Source organism: Aulonocara sp. 'chitande type north' Nkhata Bay, linkage group LG2 (assembly GCF_057382095.1).
Source record: "Aulonocara sp. 'chitande type north' Nkhata Bay isolate Kocher_YH1m ecotype deep benthic linkage group LG2, A_spYH_male_GT1.1, whole genome shotgun sequence".
NCBI classification, from domain to species: domain Eukaryota; kingdom Metazoa; phylum Chordata; class Actinopteri; order Cichliformes; family Cichlidae; genus Aulonocara; species Aulonocara sp. 'chitande type north' Nkhata Bay.
In genome coordinates, this window is record NC_141345.1 from 9,604,570 (window position 1) to 9,622,619 (window position 18,050).

Genomic DNA, 18,050 nt, shown 5'->3' on the forward strand with positions numbered 1-18,050 from the left:
AAACTGGAAGCTGGTTCCACAGAAGAGGGGCCTGAAAACTGAAGGCTCTGCCTTCCATTCTACTTTTAAGTGCTCTAGGAACAACAAGTAACCTGTGAGAGGTAAGTGCTCTAATGGGGTGATATGGTACTGTAAGGTCATTAAAATAAGATGGGGCCTGATTATTTAAGACCTTGTATGTGAGAAGCATGATTTAAATTCAGGGAGCCGATGAAGAGAAGTCAGTATGGAAGAAATCTGCTCCTTTGAATGAAAAGAGCAGATTTAAATGGCAGGTCCTTTAATTATTTTATTCCCATTAACCTGTCTGCATGGCTCTTACTGTAAAACACAGCATTTACTTAGCAAGAGGAAAGTTGACGTCATCATTTAGACCTTATCTCCTGCTGTACTTTTTCACTGGTGTTTGGAGAAGGACCAAGTTGGATATAATATAAAAGGTGGATATAATGTATTTAATATAAAAGAGGAGGCAGCCAATATGGTCTGGACTGCACAAGTGCACACATATCATCAGTGTAAAGTTACAGATTTGTATAGGAATCCACGCCTGGAAGCAATTTAAATGTCTGCAGCACGACCACAGGAGCTCCACCTGAGCTTTGTTTTTAATCCCTACACGTTTCAGATTTGGGGGGTTGTGTTTTTTTCCCCATCAGGATCTGAGGATAGATCCAGAAAGCTCCAGAGAAAGCTTCTAAGTTAGGTGTACACTATGTTCCCCATTTTCAAACAAACTGGAGCTTTTTCAACAGGTGGTCACAGAAATAACATGACTGGTAAGTTAAACAGCAGCAGAGCCCGCACTTTGACAAGTTCACTGTTTCTTTCCAGACTAGACTCCAGGAGTGGATATTTACCTGACAGAAATCACCTGCATGCAAATCTTTAAAGCCACAGGGCCGTTGGGCTCGTTGCTCATCTGTTAGTCAGCCTGCAGCCTGCACTCAGGTGGGAATTGCACTTTCAGTTTGACCTGGTTCTGAAGTTTATTGCAGCCGTTCCCGTGGGTCAGACACTGAGTTTGGTTTCTTTTGGTTCTTCCTCTCTGTATCCGACACCCCAGCCAGTAGGAAACATTCCCACAGTGATGGCAAACTGGACCTCAGACGGAAGCTCATGTGTTCAGTAATGAAGCTATGTGATCACTCATCTGCCTGGTGCTCTGTTCTTTGCTCCAAACCAACTGCCCTTTTCACTTTAATCTCACTCCTCTGATGTCATTCTTATTCATGCAGCCCACCTCCTCCCCATCTCCACCTCCTCCAGGTCCCTAGAGAACCATCCAAGCCTCCAACAACTGTCTACACTCCTGAGGATGTGGCTCTGCTTTGATGGCTCATCAGAGTCTAATCACACAGCTTAACTGAATTCTGTATCTCAGTGAATCATGTTCAGGCCTTAAAAAGGAGAAACTGTTTAGAAAGTTCTAATGATCGTTATAATGTTTGTGATAAAATGTTTTAATCAAATGTTCAAGGAACATTTTAAGCATCTTTATATTTAAAAAAAAAAAAAAACCTTCCTGTAAACTGTCTTCTTGATCTCCAGTGTGAGTGAAAGCAGGATGTTCCCCCGGCAGCATGCAGAGCTGCATAGACTTGAGGTCAGGCTGAGTATGAAGGACCCCGAGTGTGGCAGACCCACAGCCGAGCGTCTGAAGGTCAACTTTTCACACTGTTATAGAAACTGTGCCTGGGAGGGAGGGAGGGAGGGGCTTGTTCTCAGGATCCCTCAGTCACAGGGACAGATGAAGTCTATACACTCCAGCTTCATGAAGTGTCAGGCGAGCTGGTTTCAACAGGAAATCTATGCTAATCATGTCGATGGGAGCACCTCTTATATGTCTCGAGACTCCGCCCAGCACGGTGCTGAGAAATGATCCTCTGTGTGTGTGTCCAAAAATTGGACGTTTACTATACTTGTGGGGACTAACAGCCCTTATGGGGACCAAATGCCCAAGTTTGAAGGCATCTTTGAGGCTCAGAATGTGGCTTAGTGTCAGGGTTACAGTTAGGTTATGGTTAGGTTTAGGCTGTGTGTGTGTGTGTGTGTGTGTGTGTGTGTGTGTGTGTGTGTGTGTGTGTGTGTGTGTGTGTGTGTGTGTGTGTGTGCAGTACGAGCTGTTAAATCACAGTGAGTGGATCTGCGTCAACACGACTGTTTTACTAACAGGACCAGAAACTGGGCACAGACATTGTCAGAGATTTACAGTTAACAAACAGTCAGGTGAATAAACAACAATGAGACACTTGTGTAGGTTAACGTGCTGCACGGGTGAAAAGCTCAGAGCAAATCACACCGAACTGAAGTATTCGTTTATTTTTATAGGTTACATCGTCAATATGCAAATATAATCACATTTCCTGTTACGCAGGTCCTGATGTCTGTCTGCATGCAAGCTGTGTGTGTGTGTGTGTGTCACAGAGTATGTGTGTTGCAGGTCAATTTCTAAGAATAATATAATGCAAGTCAACTTCTGCGGATATGTATTTCTGTGCTGGTCTCTTGTCAGTGTCACAGGGTCAGCTTCCTGTTTCTACAGAAAACTGTCTGGTGAAATATGTATAACATAACTTTTGAAGCATAAGCAAATAAAACATTAAAAACTCCCTGACAGACATGCTTGTATATTCAGAGTCTGTTTTCTGTTAAAGCTGCTCATAGGGGGCTACCTGATTAATTCAATTCAACTTTATTTATACAGCACCAAATCACAACAACAGTTGCCTCAAGGTGCTTTATATTGTAAGGTAGACCCTACAATAATACATACAGACAAAAACCCAACACTCATATGACACCCTATGAGCAAGCACATGGCGACAGTGGGAAGGAAAAACTCCCCTTTAACAGGAAGAAACCTCCAGCAGAACCAGGCTCAGGGAGGGGCGGGGCCATCTGCCGTGACCAGAATCACTGTGGGTTCTTTACCTTTAAATATAAAGCATCTTGAGGTTACTGTTGCTGTGAATTGATGCTAAATAAATGAAATAAATTGAATTAAACTGAAGTTTCATGCTCAGTTGGATTTAAGTCAACTGATTTCAGCCCCCTTGTTTTGGCTCGGAGAAACGCTCTTGTTTCTCTTGTCCTGCTGCAGATTTAAATTCAGGGAGCCAATGACAGTCCGCGCATGAATAAAGCCCACCTGAGGAATCCCAAACACTGGGATGGCCTGAATGATGGGGACTGTGTATGAGAGTGACTGACTTTAAAGTGAGGACTGTGTGTTTTAATTGTGTCTGCTCAGTGTGTTTGAGTGAAACCTCCACACTGTGAGCAGAGGGCTCCCTCAAAGACAAACGTGTCTTTGTCCCAAACATCATGGAGGGACTGCACACACACACACACACACTGACCCAACGCGATCCAAACCAGCTGAACTCAAGGTCTGTAATGATACCACACTGTAATATATTAACTTAATCTGGTATCAGTAATGGCACCATTATTTCTTTAAAGCTCATGCAGGGTCATTAAAGACGTGTTGGTCACATTAATACTAAAACAAAGTTGTCAGAGTTTCATGAATGTGCAGCTCTGGCACATCAGGCTGTCTGATACACCACACTGGGTTTTAATGACTCGGAATCAGTGGTGGTGGTGATGATGATGATTGCAATTTTTGTGCCAAGGGATGCAAACCTTTGTAAATAACCACTCATTAATGGTCTCATTTATCTGGCCAGTCACTGATCCGCCAGCTCTACTGGGTAAAATCGAAATATGTGCTCTTGTTGATTGGTGCTTGGAAAGATTCTTTCAACAGACAGGTTTTGGACACGCTCAGATTTCCTGTTTTCTTACATGATGCGTGTCATGTATCATTTAGATAAAAGGTGAATCTGCTCAACTCCTAAAAGCAGCACAGCTTCACTCTGACCGCCTCAAATTAAAGACTGGCTTCCACAGAGAAGTCAGAGATCAGTGTCAGCAGCGGGACGGCAACTCCACAGCTGCTCAGCTCTGGATCTCAGAGCGAGGAGGGTGTGAAGTGGAAGTTTTGATAAGCGGCAAGAGGGCACGTCTCTGATGTATAATGCACGTCAGCTGGAGGGCGGCTGCAGAAACAAACGAGCAGGTGTGAAGGTGACAGAGGTCTGACAGGAGGCAGAGAGGAGCACACTGACAGGAAGCTGTCTCCTGGTGGTTTTGTTTACCAACTTAAAGGTGATTTATTCAAACTGAGCCGAGTTTGGGCTCCATTAGTGTCACTGGATGAATATTGGACATTGGACATGCTTTCTGGTACCACCTTAAAAACACTGCACCCCTCTGGTTATTAAAGTGTCAGGTAGAGGAGCTGGCAGGTAATAAATACCTGCTCTAAATTTTAATCTTCTAGGTTTGTTCTTTGAACAGATCCCAGTGAATGAAATCAACGTTTCATTTTTAATACGTTTTCTTTGTGGAGTTTTGTAGACGATCAATTTCTAAAATGACAGACATGTAAAAAAATAAAAAATAAAATAATAATCACAGTTTAATCCTACACGACAGCAGAGGAGAGCTGGAGATTGTCTCTATAATCGCTTCCCCCATAAACATGGATGAATAAATGAATCTGTTTGTGCTTTTTTATTGTTTTTCTGGTCTATTTGTCCTCTGTAGGTTTTATGTGGAATTTCTTGAGGACAAAGACACCAAATTTATTTAATAGGTCAGCATCGCTCCCTCGCATCATGTAGATCAGGGGTGTCAAACATAAGGTCCAGGGGCTAGAATCAGCCTGGCAAAGATTCATCTAGCCCACTGCATTTCCAGGAATACTGCTGGGAGTCAGCCAGCCTTCATCTGGATTCAAGTGGTCCTAAAATCTGAAACATTTTCTGGTCCAAAGCATCTTCTTATCATCTTCGATGCCCTGTACCAACACAGAGCAGAGTAGCTAACTGAACGCTACTCCAACAGAGGTCGATTATCTTGTTAATAATTTCACCTCCTCACTACGTACGATTCTGGATACTGTAGCTCCTGTGAAAACTAAGATCTCAAATCAGAAGTACCTGACTCCGTGGTATAATTCTCAAACATGTATCTTAAAGCAGATGACTCGTAAGCTGGAGAGGAAATGGCGTGTCACAAATTTAGAGGATCATGATTTAGCCTGGAGAAATAGTTTGTTGCTTTATAAGAAAGTCCTCCGCAAAGCCAGAATATCTTACTATTCATCACTGATTGAAGAAAATAAGAACAACCCCAGGTTTCTCTTCAGCACTGTAGCCAGGCTGACAAAAAGTCAGAGCTCTACATGCAAGAAAGAGGAGGAGAAAAAAAGAACTCCTCCCAGACTGAGCTCCTAGGGGAGAGCAGTTTGAGAATAGAAAAAAAACAAACATTTCTTACGTCTGTTATTCACATCTTTATTACAAACAACCATCCCTTTAACGTTAACTAGTAATGACTTCATGAACTTCTTCACAAATAAAATTTTTATCAATAGAGAAAAAATTACCAGTAATCATCCCACAGATGTAATATTATCTACAGCTACTCTTAGTACCATTGATGTTAAGTTAGACTCTTTTTCTCCAATTGATCTTTCTGAGTTAACTTCAATAATTACTTCCTCCAAACCATCAACATGTCTTTTAGACCCCATTCCTACAAAACTGCTCAAAGAAGTCCTGCCATTAATTAATTCTTCGATCTTAAATATGATCAACCTATCTCTAATAATCGGCTATGTACCACAGGCCTTCAAGGTGGCTGTAGTTAAACCTTTACTCAAAAAGCCATCTCTAGACCCAGCAGTCTTAGCTAATTATAGGCCACTCTCCAACCTTCCTTTCATATCAAAAATCCTTGAAAGAGTAGTTGTCAAACAGCTAACAGATCATCTGCAGAGGAATGGTTTATTTGAAGAGTTTCAATCAGGTTTCAGAGCTCATCACAGCACAGAAACAGCTTTAGTGAAGGTTACAAATGATCTTCTTATGGCCTCTGACACTGGACTCATCTCTGTGCTTGTCCTGCTAGACCTTAGTGCAGCATTCGATACTGTCGACCATAATCCTATTAGAGCGATTAGAACATGCTGTAGGTATTACAGGTACTGCACTGCAGTGGTTTGTATCATATCTATCTAATAGACTCCAGTTTGTACATGTAAATGGAGAGTCCTCTTCACACACTAAGGTTAATTATGGAGTTCCACAGGGTTCAGTGCTAGGACCGATTCTGTTTACACTATACATGCTTCCCCCAGGCAGCATCATTAGAAGACATAGCATACATTTTCACTGCTATGCAGATGACACCCAGCTCTATCTATCTATGAAGCCAGATAACACACACCAATTAGTTAAACTGCAGGAATGTCTTAAAGACATAAAGACCTGGATGGCCGCTAACTTTCTGCTTCTTAATTCAGATAAAACTGAGGTTATTGTACTCGGCCCTGAAAATCTTAGAAATATGGTATCTAACCAGATTCTTACTCTGGATGGCATTACCTTGGCCTCCAGTAACACTGTGAGGAACCTTGGAGTCATTTTTGACCAGGACATGTCCTTCCACGCACATATTAAACAAATATGTAAGACTGCTTTCCTCCATTTGCACAACATCTCTAAAGTTAGAAATATCCTGTCTCAGAGTGACGCTGAAAAACTAGTTCATGCATTTATTACTTCCAGGCTGGACTACTGTAATTCATTGTTATCAGGATGTCCAAAAAACTCACTGAAAAGCCTTCAGCTAATCCAAAATGCTGCAGCAAGAGTACTGACAGGGACTAGAAAGAGAGAGCATATTTCTCCTGTTTTGGCTTCCCTTCATTGGCTTCCTGTTAAATCCAGAATTGAATTCAAAATCCTGCTCCTCACATACAAGGTCTTAAATAATCAGGCCCCATCTTATCTTAATGACCTTGTAGTACCATATCACCCTATTAGAGCACTTCGCTCTCGCTCTGCAGGCCTACTTGTTGTTCCTAGAGTATTTAAAAGTAGAATGGGAGGGAGAGCCTTCAGTTTTCAGGCCCCTCTTCTGTGGAACCAGCTTCCAGTTTGGATTCGGGTGACAGACACTATCTCTACTTTTAAGATTAGGCTTAAAACTTTCCTCTTTGCTAAAGCATATAGTTGGGCCTTAGTTGTGCTGCAATAGACGTAGGCTGCCAGGGGATTCCCATGATGCATTGAGTTTTTCCTTTCCAATCACCTTTCTCACTCACTATGTATTAACAGACCTCTCTGCATTGAATCATATCTGTTATTAACCTCTGTCTCTCTTCCACAGCATGTCTTTATTCTGTCTTCCTTCTCTCACCCCAACCGGTCGCAGCAGATGGCCGCCCCTCCCTGAGCCTGGTTCTGCCGGAGGTTTCTTCCTGTTAAAAGGGAGTTTTTCCTTCCCACTGTCGCCAAAGTGCTTGCTCATAGGGGGTCATATGATTGTTGGGGTTTTCTCTGTATCTATGAAGCGCCTTGAGGCGACTTTTGTTGTGATTTGGCGCTATATAAATAAAATTGAATTGAATTCTAAGGTCACCCTGCAGACCAGCACAGCCCCAACACCGCTTATTTATTCGAAACATTGATTGATTATACTTCATTGATCCCGAAAGAAATTGGGTAGGTTAAGGCTGCTAGCTTCAGCCAGTGCCAACATGAGCACCCCTTCTGACCATATATAGATTACACAAACATCACATTGGGAAGAGGTCAGAGGTATGAAAATCAGTGAAATCCACAATACATACAAGAAAGAGAAAAAAAGAACTCCTCCCAGACTGAGCTCCTAAGGGAGAGCAGTTTGAGAATAGAAAAAAAACAAACATTTCTTACGTCTGTTATTCACATCTTTATTACAAACAAGTTGGACGATGACGTCGTGTTGTTCAGAGGTGGTGTGAGGAGAGCGGACTCGTTAAAGCAGCCCAGGTCAAACCGGTCAGTACAGAAATGGATACTGCTGTTCACACTGCCACTGTGACTTCCTGTCGTTGTGATGGCGACCATCACCTGATCACCTGCGGAGGGACTTGTGATGAAATGTATGGAGAGGTTTTACCTGTCGATGACCACGGCCTTTCACAGTGAACTGCATGTATTGCTGTTACCGCCATGACTGATGAAACCTTGCTTTCATAAACCAGCGTTAACCTGCTCTCCTTCTTTTGTCCCTAGCTGGCAGTCGGTAGGGGAGGTCATCCACGAAGCCAATATGTCTCTGTGGGTGTCGTAGGGTTTCCATCTTGGTCAACAATGCACTTCCAGACCTTGACCTTTGCTTGCTTTAAGGGTTAGATGTTGTCGTTTAAGATAGTCTTCAATTTGCTCGATCCAAGTCTTCTTGGGGGCGATGATTGCTCATGCAGCAGACGCGGCCAAACCAAAAAAGCTCTTCTATCGAGGGCTGCTGGTGACATTGACTATGTATCGCGCTGTTGCTGCGCCGGTCACAGAGGGATGCTCGGAGAATCTGACGCAAACGGCACATTTGGAAGAACTCGAGCTTGTTGAGTTCGGGCTTGAGGATGACCCAGATCTCTGATCCATAGAGAAGAATTACAAGTGTGTGGTACAGGCGGATTTTGGTAATCAGGGTGAAGTTCGTCTTCCTCCAGACGCACCATTGGAGGGAGCCGAATGCCGCTGCTGCTGTGTTAACCAGCTGGTCAAATGAACATTGTCACACATGTCCATAGACCTTGGCCTTGTTATGGTTTAAATGAATAATTTATAGTTTCTGGATTAAGTGAAGATAAAACTCACTTTTTTTTTTAAAATCAATTAAAGGCATAAAAAGAAAAAGATCAGTATTAAAGCGTCGCCTGCTTAAAGCGTCCATGTTCCTGGACACGGACACGTGCTGCCTTCCTCAAACACATTTAACTCCCCGTGCATCCGTCCACAGACTGAAAACAAGCTCTGAAACAACGTTCAAAACAGTAATTCACTTTAATTTAGTTCTCTCGTTGGCCGGTGAGCTCGCTTTAAACATGACAAATGAAGTGCATCGGTAGAAGCCTAACAACGGGTTTGGAAACATGCTCCATTCAGACACGTCTGTCAATCCACATATTACAAGCCAACATTATTATTACTCAAATAAAACCACTATAGTTCAGCTCTTGACCTGATAGAAAAAAAATAAGACAGATCCATCGCTAGATACAATGGTGGCAGCAATACACAGGATTGCCCAAGCAGTAAAGTACACGTTCCTTTAAGAAACAGGGAGAGAACGCGAAAAACAACACCTAACCTCTGGGTTCATTATCCCCAATTCAAGTAGTATTTACCCTTTTTTATGTGTTTGCATGTTTTGATTTGTTTAATAAATTCAAGTTCAGCATGAAAAACAACAAGAGTCCAAATAATACGTGTTGGTGGAGTTCAAAGAAGAAGAGGAGGAGGAGACGATGGGAGAAATGAGTGCGACGTCCTCAAATCAGGAGGTGAGGGGGAGGAGGAGGCTGGAGTGGAGGGCATCCGGGGAGGAGGAAGAGGCAGCCATCTTCAGGAGAGACACATGCTGCTGAAATCAGCAGGAAGGAGCGGGCAGAGCTCTCGACTAAACCTGCGTTGATTACTGAAACCTGTTTTGACGCTCATGCACCAGGAGGGAAATGACGAGGAACCACGACCGCACAGAGTTCCTCGCTTTTCCTTCCCAGGAGCGGAGCAGAGAATTTGGCCGTGTCCAATCAGCTCCTGCTGCGGCAGGCACACACCTGCTCAGGTAAATGACAGTAATGAACTCAGGTTCAGAGGCCGGGAGCCTCACTGGCGGGGGGCAGGGTAGCGTCCCTCGCTGGGTCCGGCGCCCCGTCCGGAGCCAAAGCTGGGTTTCTGTGACGTGCCTCCGCGGGCAGAGGGGCCCCGGGGTCCCCCGCTGCCCCCAACCCGCTCTCTGGGCCCGCCGGGGCCGCCGGGGCCCCGAGGCCTGGCGTCCCGCCTGTCGCCCTCTCTGGCTGACCGGGTTTTCTTCTCCTCCACGTTCAGGCGTACGTCGCCTCGGAACTTGATGGGCTGAAGGAGAAAAGAGGCATTAAGGCGGTTGTCACGGGCCAAGACACAAACAGCTGAGCGTGAAGCTCCTCGGCTGAAAGCATCAAAAAGCTCACCCTGTTACTGAGAATCTTCTGGACGGGCTCAGAGTCGTCAAACACCACAAAGCCAAAGTTTGGAAGCTTCCCTCCGCTGTTGATCCTGAGCTCCAGGACCGTCCCGTACTCTGAAAGACGCGGTAAAAACAGTCAGATTTTACACCTACAAACAAAAGAAAAAACAAAGTTTCACACAACCCAACTCACGCTCAAAGAACTCCTTCAGTTCGTTCTTGTCCACGTCGTGAGGCACATTCCCCACAAAGAGTTGGTGTGCGTCGGGATACCGGACCACCCGGCGCCCCTCCGACTCACCCTGCTCTCCTTCTCGAGCTGAGACAAACAAGAAGAGTCCTTTTCAGATACAGCTTCTCTGTGTTCAGCAAAAATAACAAATCCAAACACATCGAGGAGACCCCGCTGTCACAAATCAGCCAGGGACATCTTTGCAGCCGAGGTGCTTCGTGATGTTACCTCTGGTTTACAATAAAGGCCTGCTGCTGACGGGACTATGCGTACCTGGTCTGGGGCCTCTGTGAGTGGGCGGAGGACCTCCCGGCCTCTGTTCCCTTGACCTCTGGTCTCTCTGTGGTCTCTGTGCTGGTGTCTGGGACTCTGACTTCACTTCAGCTCTGGGCTATAAGAGTCGAAACGCATTTTAAAACAAAAAGTTTGTTTTCTGGACTCGAGGCTCTGATTATCATCACAAACGTGCTGCTGGCAGAAGCTAGCTCTCAGAGCTCTGCCATCATCTTCTCAGTGTTACCCAAGAGAAGCGATTGCATCATAAACTGAGATTAAATCTGCTTTTAAAATAGTGACACCTGCTGCCAAAGAGTAAAAGGACAGCCATTTCCAGAAAAATGTTGAGAAATCAAAGTCTTTGTGTGAGACTTTATCATATTTGCTAATATTTGACATGAATGTTCATTCAGAGCATCACGGCACTTCTGAACCCACACCTGCGACATAAAGCCTGAGCAGGGTTCTGAGGGAGAACAGGGACTCACCGGTGCTGTGGGGGTGACTTTGACGACATGGGGAGGGATTCCTGAGACAGGGACAGCCCCGCTGGGAGGGAGGTTCTTACTGGTGACCAACGCCCAGGAGAACGGCTGCAAGACAAAGGAAAGAAATCAGATCCTCGTGTTTGCCACTTAACCCAATTCATAAACGCCGCCACACAACCACCTACCCTGTTTTCCTCCGGGGCGGCGGGGGCGGGCTCGGCAGGTGCAGCGACAGCTTCTGTAGCGGATGGTGTGGCGGTGGCAGGGCTTTTCTCTGTCTGCTCGTCACCTGTGTGCACGTCTGTCTGCGTGTCCGGCTTCGTCTCGGGCTTCAGCTCCACCGCCACTGCCTCGGCCTCCTTCTCTGCTTCCTGCTCTGGCTCTGGGCTTGCCGCCACCGCTTCCTCCTCGTCACCAGGAACGGCTGGCTCTGAACTGGAAGCAAAGAAGAGAGAAGTTCACTTCACTGAAAACGCTACTTGTGGCAGTTTGCTTTAGAACTCCAGTAAATAAAACTGTGACATCATCTTCCTCTTCCACAACCCGGGTGCAGCTGTGTTCTGTGCGTTTAAATATTCAAGTTTAAACCTCGACAAGAACGCGAGACTCTTCAGCGCGCTTCGATCACATACCAAGCTGCTGGGTCGTAGAAAGGAGCCGACTCCTCGGGAGCCACGTCAGGGGAGGGAACCCTCTCCTCCAGCTCCTCCACCTCGTCCTCAGACTCTGAAAACCAAAACACGTACGTAACATTAAATATCTGCGCGAGACTGCGGCTGTACTAACAGCAGCAACGCTAAACTTCCTCCACCTCTGCTCTGAAAACACTCGACTCACTACCCGAATATTTTCATCCCCATTTAACCGATCAGACATGTTCAGGATTTCTTAATCTGATCTCTGAAAGAGTCATGAATCACAACAAAAACAGAACTAGATGTGTTCTCACCCTCAGGCGGCTCAGAGTCGGAGTCGCCGAACACTTCGTCCTGGTAACGGAACACGTCGTTGTGGACGTAGAATTTGTTTGCAACGGTTCCCTGAAGGAAAGGAAAACCCATCAATCAACACTTTCTACTGCGGGTTCATGTCACAGATCACATGATAACAGGCTGAAGGCCCGATGGAAGAACTGACCTCGGGCGCCAGCACGAAGGTCTGCATGAATTTCCTCATGGGCTGCATGTTGTTGGACAGCTCGCCCATCACCTGCACCACCACGCCCTCATTCAGGGTGGCGTGAGCGTCCACGTGTCTGATCTTGGTGTGACAATCTCGGAAGCTCAGAGCCATCACCCTCTTATGGATCTCCTGGAAAAGAGAACAGACAGGCTGAGTCAGACTTCCCGCGCCCAAACCTAAAAGCTATGAACTCAAACCAACTTCACGCTTGTGGTCAGACGTCAATCAGAGGACGCCACCTCGTTCAGCTTATCATTCAGGATGGGCCAGCCTCGTCTGAAATTAGCCTGCGTGTGTGTGTTTTAATGTAAGCTGTAACTATAACATATTACTTTGTAGTACAGTTACATCCTTCTAGCTCTTTGGAATTGACCTTAAAGCTACAGCCTGCCACTTTACTTACAGATTGTCCGTAAACGGCCTCCGCCGGTTTGCCGTTGCTGTCCAGGCCACCGTGCACGTAGGATGAGTTCTTTCCATAAAACCTGAGTGCAAACAGCAGAGACGGATTTAGTGTGTGCAGGAAGACATTTACAAAGACAGCGGGCGAGCGCGTGACGCTTCAGTCACTCCCTCGTATGCTGACAAGAATTTCACTCGCATGTACTGTACCAGTGTACCTGCACATGTGATGTGACAATAAAAGTGATTTGATTTGATTTGACAGACAAACAGCTGCCGGCTGTACCTGTGCAGGTAGTCGGGGGCCTGGTTCAGGAGTGTGTAATACTGTCGGACAAACTCTCGCCCGACCAGCTGGGCACTTGGCTTCTCCATCACCATTTCTTTGGTCAACTTGAAATCTCTGCAGAGAGAAAGAGCAGGCTGAGATCAGCAACAGGCCAAATGATATCACTACAAACAAAGAAAGCTCCGCTCATCCCGACAGCTGTGAACAAATTCATCATGGACGTTTTAGTGCCACAAACATGGAGACATGAGGACTGCACAGACTGAGAAATCTGCTCAATGAAGTCATTCTGAGCTCAGTAGTCTCTTAAACATTGATCATTCAGAGCAGCAGACCCCGTGGGGTAGAGGAACTTTGTTTCAGGTGCTGATGAGCTGCTCATGCAGACCGACTCATCGCGTTTCAGCCTCGGCCTCTACGTGTTTGTGACGCCTGTATTCAGCAGAGCTGACCCATTCTGCCTCGTCTGTGTGCACCGATGTGAAAACGGCCCTGGAGACGATTTTCACAGGGCGTGGACACTAACCCACAGAATTAGCAGAAAATGTAAAAAGAAAAAAAAAAGAAAAAATTCGGGACGATAAGTGTCTTACATTGGGATATGAGATTTTGGTCATATCGCACAGCCCTACTTTCTGACACACCTGAATTTATGCTGAAAGTCTTATTAAAAAACTGTTTCTTCTGTGGCAGATAGCACATCGTCCACGGGAAACTGCACAAACGTTGACTATGTTTTGGAATGGTTGCAGACTATGGCTTGTTCAGATGTGTTCTACCTTTCCTGTACTATGACAACTATGATGCAAACAGGCGTCAGAAGCAGGAAGCTTGCTGCGCTCCACAGACACGCCTGGCATGCTCAGACAGACCTGCATACTTTCCCTGTTTCTTGAACATTTGCAGTTTTTAAAATGAGACCCGCTCAGGATTTTTCCACAGAAAGCTGCAGGGCTCGTCAGACTCGATGGATTGCCTGCTTCGTGCCTCTACTGGTAGATTTTCTCACTGTAGCAACATGAATGGAGTCTATAAGGAAGACTGGAAAAAGTCATTTCTGCTGTGAATTCCTCAACAATCAATCCCAAGGTCCTTCTTTCACGCTGAATGGAAATGAACCACAGGAAACAACCAGCTGGGTCACTTTACTGTGACAGAAAGAGCTGGTGGCTTTTATTTGAGAGTCTCTGCTAAAAACATTTCCAGGGTATCCACCTGTGAAGCCGGCAGCCTGCTTGGCCTCCTCGTCGGGATATTTTTAGACAGAAACCACGGCTGCTACATGAGCTACTCGCCGACTCTACCCGCTAACCTCTCTCAGTGTAAAACTCCAACAATAGGACAAAGAAAGCGCAACACGGACAATGTGTTAGCATCTAATGTTTATTTCAGTAACAGTTTTGGCTTTAATCCGTGTTCTGTTGTCCAATATCTATTTAATGTTTTTTTAGGTTTAATAAATCAACAAAGTCTGAGTAATGATATTAAATAAACCTGATTTCAACATCAACTGAAACAACGGTGATGAACATCTGTTATGATATCCTGTGTATCGAGCAGCTGCTGTTCTAAGCCCAGTTAGCCTTACCGAACCAAGAACTACAACCTGCAGTTCCTATAGCATCCAGCAGGGGCTCCAGCAACTCAGTTAAAATGAACATGTTTACAGCCTGAAACAAACTAGTTTGTGGTCTCTATAGACGAGTTCTACCTTTATAAAAGCTGTTCCAACTGGACTAGGGTTTGCATTATTAGGGGCGTGGCCTCTGACAGGTGGTGGTGACACAGGTGGCCAGCACAAACATCCTAAATCACAATTCATGTTGATCTGAACTTTGTTGCTTTGAACTGTACACAGTGTGCAGACTGTCCAACTTGAGTAAAATCAAACAAAAATCAAAGTACTACAAGTATTACATTTGGAAGGTTGGGCAGATTACACCGGCCAACGAGTATTTTGCTGCTGGGCTTCGTTCAGCTGTGCTTTCATGAATTTCGATTCCAGATTTCAAATTTTAAAAAATGTTTTCTTCAAACAAGCCTAGTTTTTTTTTAGCTGACTTAAACAAAAAAATAATAAATAAAAATAAAAAGACGGTAAGGTATTTCAGTGTTTAACAAGTTTGCTCTCCAGAAAAGTGAAGGCAGAATAAAAGGAGGTGTATTTGTTGCCCCTGAACTGAACTGATACTGAATCCGCAGCACACAAAACACTCGTGGACGCAGAGTGAAAGCAGAGAATCACAATTCGTGAGTGTGAAACAGCTCATCAGATGATTCAAGACTCATGTTTCTGTCAACAAGCACAGGGAAAGATTTCATCAAGACATAAATGTGACCGAAGACCGATATCAGGGAAAATGTAATCCAGGCATGACGGTGACTGCTGCTGGTCATCGCAGAGCGACAGATGTAATGAAGCGCTAGTGACTCATATACTTTTAATCTCTTTTATTTAAATAAATTGATAGAAATTTTCTTTAATGCATCTCTCGCTTGTTTCCCAAAACCAGTGAAGGCACAATGGTCTCCTACTCCCACACCCCAACATCTTTCTCCATCTCTATCCCAGCATCATCATCTGTTTCACTACACCAGTGGTAGGCAACTCCAGGCCTCAAGGGCCAGTGTCCTGCAGGTTTTAGATGTGTTGTTGATCCAACACAGCTGATTCAAATGGCTAAATGACCTCCTCAACAGTTCTCCAGAGGCCTGGTAATGAACTAATCATTTGATTCAGGTGTGTTGACCCAGGGTGAGATCTAAAACCTGCAGGACACTGGCCCTTGAGGCCTGGAGTTGCCTACCCATGCATTACAACTAGGAACCTCCTCTGAGATTTTCCTCTTGTCCTCCCACCTAGCAGCTCCATCTTCATCCTTTGCCCAGTGTATCCACTCTCCCTCGATTTTGAGCCATCCCTCTGATTGACTCATTTCTAATCCTATAAAACCTGATGCTTAAGATTAAACCTATCTTAGGTGAGCCTAACCATACCTTGGATATCCTGCTCGAGCATGCTTCCTGGTCTTTATACAATACCGTCTGCAGGCATCCCTGGATGTTTCATGTCTGCTGTTACTGGAAATGTGAAACCTGAAGTGCTCTTTACCTGGGTCTTCATTGGCCTACAACAGGAATCTGAGGCCTGCAAGCTGATGTAGGTATAGCTGATTCACATACAGTTAAGGTAAAGAGTCAAATGTATGTAACACAAGTCTGTTCTCTGCCCATTTTCATGTCTTTGGACATTTGATAAACTTTAAATCCATTTTGGGTTAATTAATTAAGCCCTGCACTCCTACAGTTTGTCTTCCTTCTCCTTACCCCCTGGGCTAGCCAAGGAAGATGGCCGCCTTCCCTCAGCCTGCTGTTGAAGGTGTCTTCTTGTTAGAGAGAATTTAGCCCTCTGCTAACACCGGGAGTACACGGGATCACTGGCCTTCACGCTACCTTCCACCGAAAAGTGCTGTGCAGATAAATGTGCACACCTGTACACACAGCACGAGCCATCTGTTGCTGTGACACACCGCCCAGCCCTCCCTGGTCCACCAGGCTTTAAGGTGGACTAGCCCAGCTAGCCTAAAAACGTGCCCCAATGCTTCCAGCTGGCTCTAGCTTATCGATCCGGGCTCCGCGTGAAGGACCGCGCTTGCACGCACACAAAGGCCGCGGCGTGCCCGCTGCTTGGAGCCGCTCACCGGCTTACACGCGACCCTCAGTGGACTGCCCCATCGATAACCGGGTTCACATGGCACGCTAGACGGCCCTCTCCGGAGCCAAGCTGTGGAAACTGAGCGAACACACGGCTCCCAAAGCGAGGCAGGGCGAGCGGCGGCCGCAGCACGTGTCCCGGCCGGCCACCCCTCCGCTGCTGCCGGAGAGAGCCCTGCTAGCAGCTCCGAACCGGGACCGAAGGGTGAACCAAACACGAAATTGATCTTTAAACTATTTATTTAAATTAACATGTAGGGATTAAACGACAAAATGGAGCGGTAAAAGAGGCATTAACCACCAAGCCACGGCTAAAAGAGAGCTACATGTGGGGGATGGCTATATCCTGGAGACCAAACAATCAAGCCGGTAGCTGCATTTCGACTTTTTCACGCAATAACAGTTATTACACCATCCGATGGCATTTCAAAATACTCAAATATTGTAATGTATAGGTAATACACGATTATATAATTATACTCTAGTTACAATGTCATTAGGGTTGCTAACAGCAACTCCCCTTCTACACCAGGCTGTAGACGCGGCCTGGAAGAGCGATCCAGTTAATAAAAAAACACAAGTATAAACTAATCACACACTAATGTTGGATTAGATTACAGAGAAGAGTAACTTACCGCCTGGTGAATTATTTTGGGCAAAACTGCGCTTTACAAACAGGAAGTGTCTAAGAGTCACAGCAGCGGCTGCCTGAACGCTAACGGCTTCACAACGTGCCGAAATGCTTAGTACCGGCCTCGGTTCCACAACCGAACGTGCTATTCTGCCCGCCTACGCGACGGCTACTCAATCATATTCACGCTCCGCGACTCATTCACCAATAGTTGAACGTGACTGCAACGGCCCCTTACGTACAGCCAATCCGGAAGCGTCTCCTCGCTGCCTGGGTTCACGGAGCGTGCCAATAACGTCACAGTGTCAGTTGACGGTACGATGGTTTCGTGAACAGGCGACTGCCGTTTTTGTTGTTAGCTCGCAGTGTACCGTTGCTTACCCCCGCCTGGGGGCGACAAAGGCTTTTGTTGTCCAACCTGGGAGCGAATGAGTCATCCAATCATGCGGATTTTAATTCATTTTAAGCGGCTTAATGTGATAAAAGGAGGCCGTGGGACCGAGATGTGGGCTTCACTCCTTTCAGATCAGAAGAAGCTGGATGCAGCCTGCTTTAGGACTGTTAAACAAACTAATCCAAACTCAAGATCCAGTGAGGGGCTTTTTCTGCAGCCATAAACCTCATCTCACCGATACAAGTGCAGAGTTTCTTTATTTATCATTTTCTGTTCTGTGTCGGTTATAATTTTAATAAACATGAGCAAAAGAGAGAGGAAGACACCATAAAATGAGCTGACAGCTGGACATCGACTTGTTTTTTTTT

The 18,050-nt window shown here is 45.5% G+C and overlaps 1 protein-coding gene across 2 annotated transcripts; it reads right to left on the bottom strand.

The window, feature by feature from the left end:
* Nucleotides 1-8,890: 8,890 nt before the first annotated feature.
* On the bottom strand, nucleotides 8,891-17,468 carry g3bp1 (GTPase activating protein (SH3 domain) binding protein 1). Of its 2 annotated transcripts, XM_086304966.1 has the most exons (13): nucleotides 17,293-17,468; nucleotides 15,941-16,098; nucleotides 12,941-13,057; nucleotides 12,656-12,737; nucleotides 12,208-12,381; nucleotides 12,020-12,110; nucleotides 11,703-11,796; nucleotides 11,256-11,505; nucleotides 11,071-11,175; nucleotides 10,580-10,697; nucleotides 10,268-10,393; nucleotides 10,079-10,188; nucleotides 8,891-9,983 (listed from the first exon to the last, which is right to left on the bottom strand). In XM_086304966.1, the coding sequence occupies exons 3-13, from the start codon at nucleotides 13,033-13,035 to the stop codon at nucleotides 9,735-9,737; spliced, it is 1,494 nt and encodes a 497-aa protein (XP_086161092.1). In that variant the 5' UTR covers nucleotides 13,036-13,057; nucleotides 15,941-16,098; nucleotides 17,293-17,468; the 3' UTR covers nucleotides 8,891-9,734. The 2 variants fall into 2 exon arrangements, with proteins under 2 accessions (XP_086161092.1, XP_086161081.1); XM_086304955.1 differs by lacking the exon at nucleotides 15,941-16,098 and having other exon boundaries at nucleotides 17,293-17,465.
* Nucleotides 17,469-18,050: the final 582 nt, after the last annotated feature.